Below are 19,219 nucleotides of genomic sequence, written 5' to 3'. Positions count from 1 at the left end.
TTCAGTTTTAGAAACATTGGCGTTAGGATATAATGCATTAAAAAATTTTGAAGTAAATAATACATGCACTTCATACATTATTTAAGCATAATATAATACAATCAGTGCTGCAAATTTCAACAACCCAAAGTGGGTTCTCAATGTTTCTTACTTCCGTCACCCTTTCGTTCTTTCGTTTGCTCGCTCCTGGAGAGCCGACGGGAACGCGCAAGACGGCTTGTTTGACTGCCTGGACTTCGCCATAGAGTGTGCAACATTTCACTCCGTTTCAGGTGCCGCTTGGTAGCCTACTCAAAGTAATTGTATTCAGCAATTAAAATCAGCAAAACTAAACCGTACAATGAATGTGAAAAGAGTGGAAAGCATCTCTGCACAACTGGAAGAGACAGTTTCTGGAGGCGGTAGGATTTAAAGAGCATGCTTTTATATTTTTTGTAAGAAAAGGAATTGTTCTTTGAACCTTAGTTTATGAAGAAACTGTTGCCTATGCATGAAAAAAAGCTCAACAGAAACATGATTGGAATATTCTGCATGCAGATTACATGTCATGTTTCGGCGTTTGGTTCAAAGGTAATGCTGTTTCTCTTCGGCATTTAAGTACTTTTGCCTTCTTTTGGAAATAAAACACAACATTGAAATGATGTAATGGAAGTTGTTTGGGTTAGTAACGAAACTACGAGAGGTGTACTAATGTAAAAGGTAAGATAGCTACATGTTCTTTATTTTTTCACAAATTCAAAGGGATTGAATTCGTATTGCCACGTGCGTCATTTGCGCTGTGCGGGATGAACATTTCTGTAAGAAAGCATGAAGTTTCAGAGTTGAAAAATGTTTATAACTGCTTCTTGTTCATCCCTGGAATGTTTGTTTTTAGAACTCTGACGTGTTATTTGGATACATTTTGATGTGAATGGACGTTTTCTGAATGAGCTCCAGTGACTACCTTTTTCTTAATGTTTTGGTTTTAAATGAACCATGTCTGTTGTAGTAATTATTGGAAGTTAAATGAAATGTGAGAGTGTAGGGATTATTACGCGCTCCCGGTGTGACTGGACATGTATCTGATGGAGTGTATGTTTTTTTCTGTTATATTTTTTATCAATCCTTGGTCTCATACTTGAGAAACCAATGCATTTTGAGAAGCATTTTTCTTTTCGCTAGGAGGGAAATATGTGTAGGCTGGTTTTGGATAAAAAGGTCTGTGAAAAATCATGACGTTAATCATAATTACAGTTTCACACTCATTACAAAAAGCTTTAAATTTTCACGTGCTTAGATGACTCGTATCTTGACTACATTTATGTGGTGTTGCTTTGGTGGGTTTATCGACGCTATTCACAACTGCTCGGCTGTCAGAGAGAGTTGGGAAGTGATTGGTAGATAGCCTAAGGTTGGAAAGATCTTCCAAATGAGTGGCTCTTTTAATTACTTTAAAAGGCTTCACCGTTGGCTGATAGCCCATGAAATAAAAATGAATTGATCATCTTTATGACCTTTTGTGTGTTGGACTTAATTTAACAATCTGAAGGTTTTTAAAGGGAGGAATAAGCCAAGAAAGAGCCAAAGGGAAAAATTTAACTCACTCAAACAAAGCTTGTAAAGCTTAAGTGATTTAATAAGAGAGAATAACTGAATAACATTAAACAAGTCATTAGATCAAGGAGAGGAATGCTGTGGCGCTCATATCACTTTACTCTGGTAGCAATTGAAGTGAAGACTTTTTTTTCTTCAGCTATTAAATTAAGTACATTGACAGTGCAATTAAAAGGGGATGGTGAATTGCTATCTCTTAAAACATTAATTGTGACAAAGTCAAAGAAATATTGAGACAGTCTGCCAGATTATGTGAACTGTACAATTACATTTTTTTTTGCAAAACAAAAGCAATGAGAATTAAATGTATACACTGGTTAACTACTGTAATTCACTTCAGATCATGCCTCTGATTAAACCATAAATAGTTTTGTGGATTCAACAGAAATGTTGGAGTGTTAGACCCATCTTTGCATACAGTATATCTGCTTAGTTTTCTCCTTTGACTGGGTGACATACTGTACTGTAAGTCTTGTCACCTGTTAATCTGATGAAACTCTCAATCTTAATAGTTATCTTGTGCTGTGAGTCATTCATGCTTGAGTTCAGAGTGTGATGAAGCTAGCTGTTATATCAAACCTTGAATAGGAATCATTGCTAACGTAAAGCTATGAATGCTTAAGCCACTTTTATAGTCAATGCAATTTGGTTATTTCCAGTTTCTTGGACCACGTAAAGTGAATTTTTCTCTTGTGGGTTGTAGTTTTTTTTAGCGTTCTTCACTGAAGAATATTAGGAACATTAATAATTTAATTGAGCATTGCAACATTAGGAATACTAATGTTTTAATTAGAAACATAATTGCCATTCTAAAGCAAAAGTAATTAACTTTTATGTATTCTGGTAATATCAGATGTATTAATGTTAGTTTATCTTTCTCAACATAAGATTTTATGTTCTCCAGCCTCATTATTAGAACATCAGCTTTATAGATGGCAGTTGGAATTCTACTCTTCACTAAGAAGTCATAAAATCGCTGGGGATTGTACTGTACATACAAAAACAGAAATAATGTGTCAGAATCATATCATAACTCTTTTTTTGTATAACATTGTTGTTCGCTCTATTTAAGAAGTAGTGAAGCTGGTTATGAATAGACAATTTCCTGTTGGGCACCTTTTAAAATGATAATTTGTATTTTCTAATTTATATTTTAAAGAGTCATTAAAGGGTTTAATTGGCCTAACCTTAAAAACTAACTGAATAACTGTTCTGGCCCAGAAGACTCCGTCTTTTAAGTGTTTATTGAGAATAAAAACCTTTCAGTTGTGATTAATTATTCCAATTTACTGCTCCTTTCATAGGAAAAGATCCACACCTCACTTAGCCTCTAATTGGACTGGTTTGCCGGGGTTAATTGGATGTTTTCATCTCTGATTAGAAGTATCCAGAGGCTAAATAAACACCTCTTTGTATATTTCAAATTATTGTATCTAGGTACAGTATTAATTAATACATATATAGAGTTATAATTGGTTAAAATAACATGAAAAGCATGTCATTATGCTAAAAGGACACATTCGGTATGTACTGTGTGGAATGTATTCCAGTTGAATGGAGGTAGTTTTGAGATTTTCCTAGGAATATTTTTTACAGAGGATTTTGTTATACTGTATTATCATCTCTGCTGCCTAAAGGCTCTTTTTTCTCTTCTGAATGGAGAATTGGTGCATTGACTTGTTAACAGATATCACACACTACAATTGCACTCAGTTTAGCATTATTATGTGTTGTTAGAGCAGAACCTAGTAGACTGTGAATAATTATAAAACTTAGCTCAAAAGGTTGCATTTGAAGAGATTTGACTTTGAAGGTCACCTTTGGGGTACTTTTCAGATAAAACAGTTCTCTTTTACATATGTAATTTAAGGTTTACACCCAGTTTATGAAGTGGCTGTGGGTGGCCATTCTTCAATAAAAAATGGTTGCCAGAAAGGTTTACTGTGCTAAATTTGTGATTTGTGATTTTGAATGTCATTAGCATGTTAACAAACAAAATGGACACCCTGCACATTAGTGGATCTTCAATTGGAATGCAAAACTCTGCTAGTCTTCCAAGACATCAATAAGGGCATTGTTTTTCAAAGAAAGATACGTTGAGAATCCCAAGCAACATAAGGACATGTATTTCAACATCTTTGTAGCAGCACTGTGTAAAATATGAGCAGAAAAACAGGTAATATGCAATAATTTCAGACGTAGCTGTGCTTAACTGTACATTCACTGTATTCTTTCTTTCATTACCTGAGTTTCTTGCTGTACTAAGTTTTGTTTTACATTTGGTGTACATGTAATATAGTTCTGATGTATTTTGTTTCCGGTCCCCAGTAGAAGGCTATGATTTGTTAATTCATTCATATCTTGATAGTTTATTCTTGGAATCAGTTTTCAGTAGGATGAATTTGATAAAAAGCTACTGTACAACAATCACTCTTAAGTGTATAATTATTTTGGGATCATTGACATTCATTAATATTCTGTATACTACCTACTTGAATTCCTGTACTTGAAGAGGGGTGTTGATCAAAATGGGCCAAGACATGTCATTAGATGTGTAATGTTAATGATTGTGCTCTTTATAAAAGCAAGATATTCAGAATTCTGAGCCATGCAGAGAGGGCAAGAACCTCAATGTTTGACCTGTGTTCTAATGCCATAGTGAAGCTATTTGTTCCACACATTTAAATTAATTTATGCTGATTAACACTTTCACTTTTTACGGGCTTCCATAATACTCAGTTGTCAGCATGTTTATCAGGTTCCTATTGTTATACAAAGTTACGTCTGAATTGAACTGTTTTTTTTCAATTCTTTACTTTTCTGAGTAATAACAGCTTACTCTTTGTGTATGTTCTTTAATGTTTATGAACTTCATCTTTCATTATATTTAAAATGTTTTGATCCTGGCATCCATTTTAAGTTCAATACAAGAGCATAGTCAGTGATAGATTTTCACAAGCTACATGAAGTCATAACATGAAATGTTTGTGTACCTATAGAAACCCGCTAGAAAATTACTAATTGAGCTCCTTCCTTAATTTACAGTATGTGTGAATTTGGGTGAAAGTAGAGTTTCAGCACCAAGGACAGAGCATGCTGTTAGTGAATAGCAGAGCCTGAAGCAATTTCAGTTTCCCATACACTGAGAATCATATAGAATTTGTATAAAGTGTTAACTTTATTGCTGTTTATAATTAATTAGCCAGTTAATTGATACAAGAAGATTACAAGTAGATTTTGAAAGAGTACTTTTTTCATTTTACTCTGACCAATTATTTTTTAAATACAAGAGGTTCAGTTGCCTGGAAAAACAAAAAAAACAACTCAAGACATGAAACGTTTTTTTTTTAAAGAGCTCTCAAGGACTTTATTAAAAGCAGTTAGGGGGCAGAGAGCCATAACTATTTTTTTACTGAGGATTCTGCTTAGTATTATAGGGAAGGGAGCAGAAAATTAAGGTAAAGAATTCTGGGTCTTTCAGTACTGGTGAATAACTTTTGACTATCTTAATTGTTTTTAAATTTACCCCAAGGTGACAAGTGTGTCAGGGATGAGATAACTGTGTAAACTGCACCAATGTAGAGATTTCTTTTTTGGAGTGCAAAAAAGTGTCAGGCAAAAAAAGGACTTGGTTATTTCTGGATTCACAGGCTTTTTGAAGAAAGGAATATACAGTAGAGTAGGGAATGTAGGGATGCAAAGCAGACCTTTTTGTGTGTTTTTTTTTTACTCTTTATTTTATATTTAGGAATACTAACTTCCACTGCACTGTCGATATTTCAAAGCTTTTTTGGTACAGCTGACAGACCCCAGTCTAGCCAGGTGGGTTGTTTAATTGAGAACATAGAGGAACTGGGGTGCAGTTAAAGCCACTTTCTCAACGAACTAATAAAATAATGAAGGACACAATCAGATATGTGTTAAAGTATGAACAGTTTGTACAAAGTGTTTTTTTGGCAACATTTACAGTTTGTTGAGTGTAACCTTATAAGTAAAAGAGAAATTAAAAGGAGAAGTGGTTTACCAAAAAGCCCTCTTTATTGTGAGATGTTATAAATCGTTTGAGTTCTTGCAGATATATTCAGTGGCATTATATTCTTCTAAATCAACTAAACCACACTGTATATGCAAAAGCCAAATGAGGCCAAATTAACCTTTGAGAAGGAGAAACAAAACGTTTAACACATCAGTACTTGAGAACAGAATGCCAGTGTTTTGCCTCACTGTAATGAAAATCAAATATATTGGAACAGCATATATTGGAACTTTGCAGAAATAGTACAACTGAAGATAATTGTTTTGGTGAAATTGTTTATTGCCTACAGTGAACAAAAATGTTTTGTGAATTGTTTAATAATATCTGCGAAGTTCAGTCATAACAAGAAACTATTTGAAATTCTTTTGATAACTGGCCTTCTAAACACTCTAACTATCAATTAAGAAAATTAATATTGAAATGAGTTTGAAGCATGGGAATTAAATTGATTTCTGAAGCTTCCTCTATTTTCAAAAGTTTTTTTTAAATCAAGATTAGATTTTATTAAGAGTATCCAAATTTTTGCTTAAGGCAAAAAATGGTAACCATTCAGCAAAGAACAGTCATTATTTTATTAAATGAGAACTTTTAAAACTTTCTACAGCACAGGCAGAGGTATGTAAATGTGTGATAGGGAAACACTTTAATGAAAAATAAGTCTTCCTCAGTGTTAAGCATATTTGGTAGTTATACCTGTAAGGTCAATAAGGGACTATTGATGTTTTGGAAAGGAGGTAGTACCATTCTCTTTCCAAACTTCCCCAATTCCACATTTCCTATATAATTGTGTGCAAATGTACATGTTTTGTTTTTGGCCTTATCAAATTTGAGTCCTGTCATAATTATTCTAGAATGTAAATGCAATCACAGCAGAAAGGTGTTAGAAGTTTAATGCATTCACCCAAATCCATCACTTTGGAATAACTGAACCTTATTCTGGATGCAATCTTGAATTTGAGACTTCAGCGCATGTGTTTTACCATGGCTTAACTGAATTTCTATTTATTTGCTCTGTATCACCTGCCTGATTACCTATGGTTAAAATTTACATTTAGAACACTATGGATTTGCTGAGCTAGGTTGTATTAAATATTTAAGAGATCCTATACAAGTTGTATAAATCTTTATTGCAAGAAGTCATATCAGAAACCAGCTTTCTGATTAAAGGCTGTTTCATTTTCCTGATATGTCAAAAACGAGCAAACATTAGTCCAAAAGTGAGTAAAAGCATGCATGCTGTCCTTATCCAGCAGAAGGCAATTTCGATTCTTCTGTTTTAAGACCGAAGAAAGGCTACATCAGTTTTAATGGAATAATTCTGGCTACAATGTGCAAAGATTCAGTGTGTGTGTCTGAATGTTTTGGGCTGAATGCAGATATTAATAGTAAATTGCCTGTTATGTAACACAATGCGGGTATGCCTCGGTGTCAGCAGATAATACTTTTACAGTGAACCGTCAAATAATTGCTTTCGGATCATGTGGCACAGAAATATCTGTTAGTTTCTACATTATATCTTTTTCTGCTGATGAGAATTTGATATCAATATTAAGTGTTGATATGATGTGGTGCTGCAGTGTTTAGTTTGTACATTAAATCAGGAATGCATTAATATATATATTTTTTTAATGTCCTAAATCTTTGATTAATTTTGATTATGAAACATTCTGGGTTTTGCATAGTTTTGTGGAGGACAGTCACCCTAAGATCATTTATATTGGTTGGTATGAAAAATAGATGTTTCTCTTAATCTGGCATTTACTTTAAAATTGAAATGAACTAAAATTGTGTGAATTGACAGGAACTAAAAGATAAATGCAAAATATAGAGAGTATTGTGGATATGACAAAATTATTTGTATATTGGAACACCATGGTTTTAAACTAAAGTGTAATCTTTGAGATCTTCGTTTAATTATTGTAGCTATCTACCACAGCGGTAGTCACTTGGTTTCTGTGTTCACTTGATAAAGTAATGGAATGTCAGTTCTGAAATTATATATATATGTTTCAAGATTTATGTTTAGCATTCATTTTAGTCTTATACTAATACCTAGTATAATAGGTACCTAGTATATACTATACCATAAGAGATCATGTGCAAAAACTGCAAACACGCATTTCTTTTTCCACCTAGTTTCATAACACAATGCAAAACTGGTAATTTTGTGTATCCTACTTAATACTCTTCCTGCTATCCAGACCAATAACAGAGTTGACTGAAATACACAATGCAATTTAAACATTCTGTATGTATTTTTTGTGCTTCCATAGCCGGTGCATACCTAGCTGTGATGTAGGCAGTAAATTACCTTTTGGCTGACACATTGTAATAAGCAGAAAGCAGTCCAGATCATAACTGCCATTATTGCAAAGTTGGTGATGACTTTTGAAAACTTTGTTCCATAAAATTTAAGGAGGGAGAAGGATAACCTTGACTGTTTAATGTAGTGAAAAATCTAATTCTAAGAGTATAAAACAATGTTCATCTACTCTCAATGCTCTGTCTACGACTAGCTAATCATACAGTTTTATAGTAAAAAAACATTCAATCCTTTTTGATTTTAAGGTGTGTGATTAGGAAATATAATTTGATTGATACACTAGTTTTACTGTGCTACAGAGAAAACGGGAGTACTACCCAATTGTACAGCTACTGTCTCTGAGTAGTGACCAGTGCCAGTTTGTGTAAGTCATTTGAAGGACTTGGACATTGTAGTATTTGGTTTTGTCATTTTATTTAACATTTTGAAAAAAGAGATTGTAAAAATAATTTCTAACAAAATGTTATACTTTTATGATCTAAAGGTTTGATCATTTTTGATGGGTCTTGTAAACCCCTTAGGGTTTTTGTTTTAGTAATGTAACTTCTTATTTTCTTTTTAGCCTGTAAAATGTTTTTTTTTCACTTTTGAAAAGTACCACAAATCTAACAGTACTTTTTAATTAATGTAGTACAATAAGGGGATTAAATATGTGTTTTTATGTACAGTAGCTGCTCTTCTGCCATTAAGTTTTTCACCTTGCAGTAATTCATTCTCTAAAACTGAGTGAGTAGTCCTATAACAGGGTGGAATTTCGGTATGATTTAATGCTCACAGCTCTCGGTTCTTGGGTTGCTTTTTGCACTGGCGTCCCTTAAGTTCGGAGTTTGCATTTTTCTCCATGTGAGCTTTTGTTGGGTATTCTGGTTGCCTCTTACCCTTCCAGTGCCTTGCTGGGTCCAACACTCCTATCCCTGTGTGTGCATGTCCTCTCATGGACTTGTCTCTTGTCTAGTTTGTAGTCCTGCCTGGCTTCATATGTTTATTGGAAGTATCAGGGTGGAAACAGGGTTTATCAGAAATAAGAGGCTTTCTGATAATGTTGACTATAGTCCAGTCCTCGGTTAAAAAAAAAAGCAATTATTATCATGTCTGAAAAGGCTGCTGGAGAAATTGTAAACTCCTGAGTCAATTTTAGAGTAAGTACTTAATTTGAATACAAATGCTGTAGAATTTAATCTTCAAAAAATTAAAATTGTGGATCAACTATTGCTACAGGATCATGTACTTCTTTAATTTTTTTTAAAAAAATTGGAAGGATTCAATTTAAATGCTATTTTGTATACATTCTTCTTATGTAACATTTCTGGCTAGTTAAACATGTTTGTGTCTTATCAGCTCATTTCCCGTGCCCATGCTGTGAAATCATTGTAAGAAATCTTATATGTGTATAACCTAAGGGCTAATGACTTAATTATTCTTTGAATCTATTGTCAGTGACAGGTGGATCCACTTAGTTATAATTAAAGTTATCACACAGATGTATCTTGGCAATGGGAATAGGGAGCAATTGATTGCTGTGTGTTTGATGCTTTGGAGAAAATGCGAAAGGCCTTAGAAAACTAAGAAAGCATTCATAGCTAACTAAAAGTTGTTTCAAAAAATGTCATAAAATGTCTTTTCCTGTTTATGAACAATCATCAATTTTATATAACAATAGGAACAGTGTATGTTACAAAGCCTCCCCTTATGGTCTTTGGCAACCAAATATTAAGAACCTTTTGGTGCTCAACAACTACCATCACCCCTGTGTATTTGTAATGAGCAGGATTTGACCCCTTCTGCTAGCAGAAAGGTTTTGTTATAGAAACTTGGCTATACATTTTTTCAACATGCTTTCTTAAATCTTTTGCATTTTTGTCAAGACCTTCACAAATTTGCCTTCCTGAAGTAGATCTTCTCAATTGAATTAGCATCTGTAACTACTTCTAGCTGAATTGTGCTCAGTTTAATCACCTGAATTAAGAGATTGATTTACTTAAGACCTGAAAAAAAATCAGTCAGACCTTCATGAAGTACTGGTGGCATTTCTGATCATCTTCCACCTTCCAGCTTTATCTAAGCAGATAGTCACTTTTTAGGGGTTTAAAACTAGGTACAAGAGGCCAGTAAGCATTTTGGAGATGAATGCATCCTGTATGATTAAAAAATCATTATTTTTCATGAAATAATCAAAATACATTTGATTTCTGTTTATCTTTTAAACCAAGCAGTGGGCAAGGGAGCCCTTTTAATTTACGCACAAAAGGAACAATTAATAGGTTTCTTCCATGCTGAAAAGAAAAGAGAGAAAACAAACAAAGGCTGTGAAGCCTTCTTCAGGTGTGAGGGAACTCCAAAACTGTGGAGTTCCTTGCTTCAATCTTTTCATAAATCATGCCTGAGTGACTGTTCTGAAAAACTGACAAGCTTTATTTTTCCAAGATGTCTTTTCATTAATTACAATATGATATTCATATTTTGTAGTTTGTTACTTTGGCTTTTGTTTTACACAGTACATTGCAATAATAATAATAATTGTAATGAAAAGAACTTTAAACAATTAATTTGTGCTAAGGTATCCAGTGTGCCCATGTGGTGAATCCCAAAAACGTTTCTCAATAGTTGAATTTCACATTTGTTTTTCAAATCTTATGCCATAAAATTATGCTTTTAAGAAGAATACATTGACAGTTCTGTGCTTTAATCTTTCAGTTCATCTAAATGGGAAGAATCGAGAGCAGTGTTGCAAATGTATGCTCATACACTATTCTAAATAATAAGCAGAGAAAAATGGAATATTACATGTGTGCCTAGGGTTCATGTGCGAAAATGATTAAGTAAATTATTTGTTTAGGAATGGTATGTTAAGGAGGGTTTTTCAAAAGCCTGTTCTGTCAAACTTGCATAGAAAGTACATGTATATTCTAGTTTTCTCCTAATGTCTTTCTTTTATATAGAAAGAGCTGGTTTGATCCTTTGAAGGTATTGAGCTTGCATTATAAAGATAGAAAGTTGTGGATAATCTTGGATTTACCACACAGTTATTAGATTTTCCCTAATGATTTGGTTTTAAGCACTAGATCTAGTATTCTAGTAGTCTAGTTTTAAACTTTATCATATGATGTTTACTGTATATATTGTTTGATTCCGGATAAACATATGTGAATATATACAAATATTACAGGGATGTTCTTTTACCTACTTGGAATTGTAATTTTGTCCTATTATGTTGTTTTGTATTTTAAAATTGGTGTATGTCAATGATGAAAGCAATAAAAATAAAGTATATGTGTTAATCTGCATGATAATGTCCAAGACTCTTGCACACTTACCCTCTTCTAGATATTGTGCAGTAAAAGAGCAAGAACAAATCTCTTGCTAAATCAGGGACTACAAGTTAGGGAATAAGATCTAAAAAAACATTTTCACTTAATTTTCAAATGTGTTCTTTTGCTGTTGTTATTTTGTTGTTTTGTCAGATGATATTTAATAGAGAGCTGAATACTCCCACACACATACAGTAAGCAGGTGTTTTGAAACAATATGCCGTAGAGAGTACTGGCAGCTGTCATCTTTAAGAAATAAGTTCTAGTTTTCAAGTTGTCCTTAAAACTTCAGTCCTAAGCGGTGAAGCAGTCTCAAAGGGGCTTAATGACATTTGTTAACATTTTTCTGAAAAATCGAAGTGATGGAGGTACATTGTTGTGTTCCCCATTTATCTTGTCTGCATGTGAGGTTTCCATCTGTTAACTAATTTTATTGCTGTACCGCATAGTGCAAAGTGCGATCCATTTGTAAAAGTGAGAAGGCTTAAGCACAAACCTAAAATGTTATTTTAATCTTTATTAAACTACCTTGTTGAACATCAGATTCTATGTTCTGTGGATTAGGATTTTTTTACTTAAGTGTCATACATGATTAACTCGCAGTAAGAGAGAAAATATCAACAACAAAAGAACAATAAAACCAATCGAAAGAACTACCATCAATCTTGAAACATAGAAATGTAGTTTCTAATGAGAATCCCGCAAGCTTCTTATCCTAAAATTGATGATTGAAGGCTTCTTCTGCCACAGTAAAACAAAATACAAACCATCTTTTTTATTTAAATTATTTAATTTTCTCATAACGTAAATGCTGTATCACATTGTTCTTATATAATTTACAGAACTATTATTTAGCTTATATTGCTGCTCGCCTATTATAGACTCTTTTTAACATTTGATAAATATATTTTGGGTGACAATAATTATACCTGTTTTGAATAAAACATAAGTAAATTTCAGTTTAGTCAGCATATGTCTGCTTTAATTGAATTCATGTAAATAGTAACCACTGAAGCCTTCTTTGTCTATTTAAATTATATTCTTTATTTCAGAGTGATATTTTGTGGATCTACTGTACTTTTTGGCAGGGGTTCTTCACCAATTATGGCAGAGAAATTTGCTTCCAAGGACTGAAGTTGGTCTTAGGGGTTACAAAAATTAGTGTCTATATATTCAGAAAATATTTAGAGTTGGTTGAATTGCAGAGGTACGAACAAATCATCACAATGAGATTTGTCCTTGTGGATATTTTTAAAAGGTACATTTTCATCCAGCAGACCAAGGTGTACCTCCTGTACCTACAGTACATAATCAAAGGATATAAATCATCAGTTGTCATTCACCAGTCCCTATCATGCACATTTAAAGGACCAGTTTACTGCATATCGTGTAAAAATTAAACCAGCTAGAAATTAAAGAAAATAACAGACAGTTAACTGACTGCTTTATGGAACTTATTAAAAAAACTTGAATTAAAAAGACAGTTCCAGGTGTCTGTCACTTCAACAGCAATAATTACTTTGGTGAAGAAATCACCAGGTGTGGAGTAAGTCAGTGTTATGGAACAAATGTTTCCCATAAATGAAATGAATGACACTTGATCTTCAAACTGGGGATTGGGCATCTCTTCAAATAAACATTCCATTGCAACATCATGACAGTAGTCTTCTCCTCAAGAGCAACAAGTTTACTACATTGTGGTTACTGTACATTTCTTGCTAACCTTTTAAAAGACGTTTGTCTAAAAATCATTTTTTAAACATTTGAACTTTGTGTACAGCACTTAAACCTCCTTCTGCTTCTGCTTCCAACAATAAGATAGCCCTGTGAGATGAGATGGCCTGATTTACAGGGCAGATAAGATTCCCTGTAAACGGTGTCCTTATGGACAAAACAAGTCTTCGTGTATGCTTGCTAAAAAATGCAGAGTACAAGGATTGCCAAGAACATAAGAATTGCGGTTTGGATCATGCGACTCATTTGATTGCTAGTAGTTAAGAAGTCTGAGATCTCCTCCAGCTGCCTCTTAAAAGACGCCATGGTGTGGAACAACTGGAGGTGAGGTACCCTTTCTTTTTACAGGTAGATAATAAGAAAAAAACAGACATGCAGTCGTATGTAAAATGGTGCTCTTTTTTTCTCTGCTCTAAGAATATCTAAAGATATGATCTGTAATTAACCATCCTCAGATGTCCTCTCTATTTATAACCAGGCAGCTAAGCCGCTTACTGACTTCAAACCAGTGTTTCCAAAAAGTCATATAAACCTACAGTACATGTTCCAAGTTCCACAGGCTCGTCTTTCAGTTGCCTCCTTTTTCATTTTTCCTCTTATGTGCAGCATAACTGAGGTTCTGCTGTCTTTTTAGAGAAGGTTGATGGCCACTGGAAGGCTCTGCTTCCTGGTTTTTAATTGTTACTTAACCAGTTGTCTTCCACCAGTTTGTTAGGTGACTGAGGACAGCAGGTCATTCTCTACTATCTTGTACAGAATGTGGTTTTGACAAGAACCCCCTTCCTGACTTTAGTGCTCTGTACAAATACCCACAGTAGAAAGCTTGTTACAGACTTCCACACCCTTTTGTAAAAATGTACCACCTGTTCTCAGTTCTAAATGCACATTTTATCAGTTTCTGCTTGAGAGCTTAGGCTTTTGTTATAACCATCTGAAGATGGTTGTGAAGATGTCCCATAGGTTGACATTGTCAGTGCCTTTGGGCATTTTGAATACCTGTTCAAGAAGCAATTCGGTTCTTGTATTTAAAATAATACATTCCTTTAAAAATGGAAGTGCATCAGCTTGCTCTTCTCTGGACTGATTCTTCTAAATAGAAAAATATTTTTGTGGTAAATATCCTACAGTAAGATGCAGTATTATAATTGAAATCTTAAAGGTGCATTGTAGAATTCTAACATGACATCTGTTGATTTATATTCTACACTTTTAACTGTTAAATACTCACCTTTTTATTGCTTCCCTACATTGTCTAGAAGTTAAAAATGTCAAAGTTGGCTTCTTGAAGCCTAGAGTTTTTATCGCATGCTGAGGCATTTAAAATGCAACAAATGGTGCGGGTTCCAAAACACTTTCTGTTTTTATTGTCTATCGTCATATATTTGTCACTTGTTTTTGTTGCCTATGTGTAATATGCTGCATGGATAAAACAATGTATGTTGTGGGTGTTTCCTCGAATTTTCACCTTTTGATTTCCTTTGGCTTTTCTATAGCTCCTATGTTGACATCGTCAGTGATTGCGACTAGGTTAAGAGATTAAAATATGGATTACTGATATAAATTAGAAAGAAGAGAGGTCTTAATGTGATTTCTTTTGGTACTCTGATACTTATACCACCCCAATGTTAGCATTTGATGCTTATTAATATTTGTTTTAAACAAATTCTCACTACAAGTAAATACATTAACTTGACTGACTATCTCTTGCAAATTGAGAATTAATCTAAGTAACTGTATCAAGGCTTTCTAAAAATCTAATTATAGCATATCACATCCTCTGTTTTCACCCGTTGAAAAATGCTTCTTCAAAAAGCTGTTTATTCTATCAATTAACCAGTTCTTAAATTAAAGTCGTGCATTACTTTCATGATTCAAAAGAGATGAGCTGGAAATGGATTGAAAGCGAGGAAGAGTTGTAAATGCTATCAGACTGTTGGAATTTATAGTTTGAGGTTTTGAATTCCCTTGTGTGTGTTTTGGATTACTCGCATGGATTTCAAATTCATCTTTCAATTTTTTAGACATGAGCTATTTTAGCTTGCAAATGAGCTTGAACTTATAAATCAGAGTAAAATGTGCATCACAGTAAACCTGGATGGCAGTCTCTATTTTCAGCGTTTTAAGATAAAAAGATAATGTTTTGAAGATATTAATGCATTTTCTACACAGAGTACTGTCAATAGTTACAACATAGTTCTGAATCAGTCAATCTGAAACTGAATTTACTTAAGAGCAGACAGGAGCAGACTTTGCCTTCACCTGAACCCCGTCTCTGCATACTGCATGTGCTTGTGGACAGATAGGGTGTGTGTGGGGAGTCCTTTAGTGAAACTGAGCTTTTTGGAGGTTTTCCAAAATGTATCACTGAAGTAACAGGTTCCTTCTGCAAAGTGAACTTCTTTGCATTACAATGTATTTTCAAATGACTTTCAAGTTCGTAACCATTTACAATGGAAAATCCAAGGTTGTGATTGCACCAGAATACTAAAGACTTAGGCCACTTAATTTTTAAGCTCTTTTGATGATTATGGTATACTACAAAAATACAGAAGCTAAGGGAAAAGTGTACATTTGATTTGCAGCAGAATGTTGTCACACTTCTATCGGCTTTTACTTTTAAAACCAAATCTGTTGTACAGTGGCTTGCAAAAGTATTCAGACCCTTTAAAAGTTCTCAAATGTTGCTGGATTACAATTGATACTTAGACGACTTTTTCCAGTCAGTATTTTAGTGTAGACTCACATAGTTCAACAGGAAATATTTAAGACAAATATAGTTTTTTATATCTTAAAAAAAGTTTTAAAAAATGAAATATGCTGCTTGCATAAGTATTTAGACCTGTATTCTAATAGCTTCATGTTTACCAAGGTGAAAGAAATTGGCCTACAGAGAATATACAGTGGATATAAAAAGTCTACACACTCTTATTGAAATTGCAGGTTTTGTGATGTAAAGCCGGAAATCAAGATAAATCATGTCAGACAATTTTCCATCTTTAATGTGACCTTGCAACCAACAAAATTCAAGAGAAAAACAAATAGATAATTATTAGGAAAAATAATTGAAATTAGCCTACAACAGCGGACAGTTGTCCACTGTGGGGATACTTCTCATCAGCGGGGACTGGGAATCTTGGCAGAACAGAAAGAAAAATGGATGGAGCAAAGTACTGTATGGGGAAATACTGCGAGGGTTTTTGTTTCAGTTTCCTAAAAAGGGAGGCTTGGAAGAATATTCTACTTTCAGCAGGACAGTGGTCCTGAGCACAGGGCCAAAGCAACATTGGAATGGCTCCAGGTCAAGAATAAAAAGGTGAATGTCCTTGAGTGTACCAGTCAAAGTCCCGGCTTCCACCCCATCAAGGGTCTGTGGCATGATTTGAAAATTGTGGTCCACAAGCACTGTCCAAGAAATGTGAATGAGCCGGAGCAAATATACCACGAAGAATGGGCGAACATCACTCCTTACCAGTGAACCAGTGTGAGAGCTGGGTAGACACTTACCCCAAAAGACTTAAAGCTGTTATTGCAGCATAAGATGGTTCTACCAAGTGTTAATGTGTGTGGTCTGAATATGTAAGCAAGCAGATTATTTCAGTTTTTGACTTTCTTTAAGATATCTGCTGACAGATAACTAATTTTGTCTTTAAATATATTCTACTGGAGCATGTGAGTTTGAAATAAAATCATGGTCGAAAGAGATGTGTAAGTATAATTTGATTCCAGTATTACAGTATTTGACAACTTTTAAAAGGTCTGGATACTTTTGCAAGACACTGTATCTGTTGGTATCAGCTTTTTGGTTGCATGTACAGTATGTGCTAATGTGACAGGTTTCTTTGGAGATGCAGTCATTTCTGTCACTGTGCTCAAATTGTTTACTTTTTTCCTCTGAAGACAGCAGTGTTAACATGGTACAGAAACATCAATCATACAGTAGCTCTCATCTCATCTACAAATTGTGGTTTGCCCAATCGTTTTTAATACATGATCCTTGTCTAATGTTCTGCACATGGGTGAATTAAAATATGTTGAGATCATTTATCCAATTATTTATAGTGGCCTTCAATATTGTCATTTTTGACCTATAGAAGGTGACAGGAATAATGGCACAGACATTGAAAAATCTGACCCTGTGGCATTATCTCTTAGTTAAGGTACTGCATCACTGGCCACAGTGGAACATGCTACATTTATTATAAGACTTCTTATTCCCTTGGAGAGCCCTGCTGACAAGATTAAAGGTATTACAAAGGCAGAAGTACGAGTGAGACAAGGGATCGTGATAAGGACTTGTCATTGTTACAGGGAACATGGACTGTCCTATCTGTGTCTGTGTAAGGGGCCATCTAGCTGAAGAAAGTTTGGCCAGAGTACTGGTAAAGCAGGCAATTGTTACTGTGATGTTTGGAATAAGTATTTAAAATATCACTGGCTTATTTGCTAGATTTATATAATATTTCCACGGAAAAAGGTAATGCCCATGAAATGGGTGGAACAACAGTATTTTTTACTTGGAAACTTGTTTTAGCATATTTAACCATCTTAACCAATTATTAGATTTTTTTTGTTTAGCTACATTTAAGATCTGTAGTTTTGTTTTTTATAACACCATCTCGCTTTTGTAGTTTTTGTTTTACATATTGAGTCACTGTGTCTAAGAACAAGAAAGCTATTGATTTCTCTGTTCAGAGATAAGTTTCCATGTTAAGAGGACAACAGTCTCTTTTACTTTTTGTTTGGTGAGATAAGGCCATTATCAAATTTGACCTCTGATCCTTAAAATATAGCCTGGATAAAAGCCTTAAAAATCTAGAAGAATGTATAAAGAAAACAATTTATTCATATAACTATTTATAATAATTAAATAAGCCTATGTAGTATTCTAAATCAAGGTACAATATTTCAGGATATTTTGGTTATTTTCTTGTCAGTTTTTTCACTGTTTCTTGATTAATTTCCTGTACTGAAAGGAATCTTTACTTCCTAAGGTTTTATTATTACTGTTATTGACATTTGCATTGATTACTTCCCAGCTAAATAAAAACAATTAATGGAATTGACTGCATCATTTACTGTAGAGTCCAGATAAATATATTGTAACTTTTTCCTTTTTCCGAATTTCATGTTTTCATGTTTTTTCATACGTTTCTCTTTAGTGTGTTGGAGTATCATAAGTGAGTCTAAACATGGTCTAGGTTTCTTCCAAAAGAAGCACTTATTGGATACAATTCAATTCTGACAGAATCTTTTATGTATTTGGTTAATTGTTTCAGTTTGCGATTTAACAATAGATTTGATAAAATATCTTATGTTCTTAGGTTATATGATGTTATCTTACAGTCTTATATTTTATGTTTGGTAATCAGAGATGCAGGTTTACGTTTTTTATGTGTGCAATGGAGTTTTTACTTACTGTATCTTTTTGCTTTCCCATAATATAAATACAATTTTTTGGGGCATCGTGAACATTATTAGCTTTTATGCTTTGGTCCCTCTATTTGCTGGTGTCTTCTGTGTCAATTACTATTTATTAAATTTATAATTCTTAACACTTCGTTTGCAAAATATGAAGAATCTCCTGTTTATAACTGTAGTTCATGAAAGAGCAGGGGTTGTTAACCTCGGCACATGAATACCAATACATGAGAGTCTTGGTATGAGAGGTTATTTCTACACCTTAGTTATCGAACTGATCTGCAACACCTGCGTTAATTAAACAGTTAATATTCAATTCAGTACTTCACTTATCAGATGTTTCCAAGTCCTGGAATGGCATGGAATCCATGTACCAGTGAGCATCACCCAGGAATTCATCTTTTTGAACTTGCCACTAAACAACCATGACATTTCATTAAGTCTGCCTTTTTATGTGTTGTAGTAAGATGGCTGCTTTAAATCCTTTCATGTTGAACTAGTGTAGAAACACATTTTGACAAAGCTGTGGAAACTTAGATCTGTTCAGGACTCCAGTAACTTCTAAAAACACGAAGCATAAAGGTTGATGCTTATAAGATATAACATTGAGCAATAAAAACTGGGTAGTGAAATGTTTGCTGCAGTATCCTTCAAATAAAGAAAACTTTTCATTCCTTTTGCAGCAAAACTCATTTTAACTTTAAACAAAGTTTGAGTTATTACTGCACTATCATAAAACCAATGATATACAGTATCTTGAGAAAGAGTGGTTTTGACTAATAGAGTATCAGGGATCAGGCTTGTCAT

At 33.9% G+C, this 19,219-nt stretch overlaps 1 protein-coding gene across 1 annotated transcript in view; it reads left to right on the top strand.

The window, feature by feature from the left end:
• Positions 1–256: 256 nt before the first annotated feature.
• The window catches only part of kcnip4a (potassium voltage-gated channel interacting protein 4a), a 540,475-nt gene continuing 521,512 nt past the window's right edge, over positions 257–19,219 (top strand). Inside the window, exon 1 of the mRNA XM_088625580.1 lies at positions 257–401. Within this exon, the coding sequence (XP_088481706.1) occupies positions 341–401 (61 nt within the window). The 5' untranslated portion in view covers positions 257–340. The remainder of the gene's footprint in view (positions 402–19,219) is intronic.

Source organism: Lepisosteus platostomus, chromosome 1 (genome assembly GCF_059453375.1).
Source record: "Lepisosteus platostomus isolate fLepPlt1 chromosome 1, fLepPlt1.hap1, whole genome shotgun sequence".
In the NCBI taxonomy this organism is placed as follows: Eukaryota; Metazoa; Chordata; class Actinopteri; order Semionotiformes; family Lepisosteidae; genus Lepisosteus; species Lepisosteus platostomus.
Note: the sequence above shows the minus strand (reverse complement) of the source record. Positions and strands in the feature narration are given on the sequence as shown.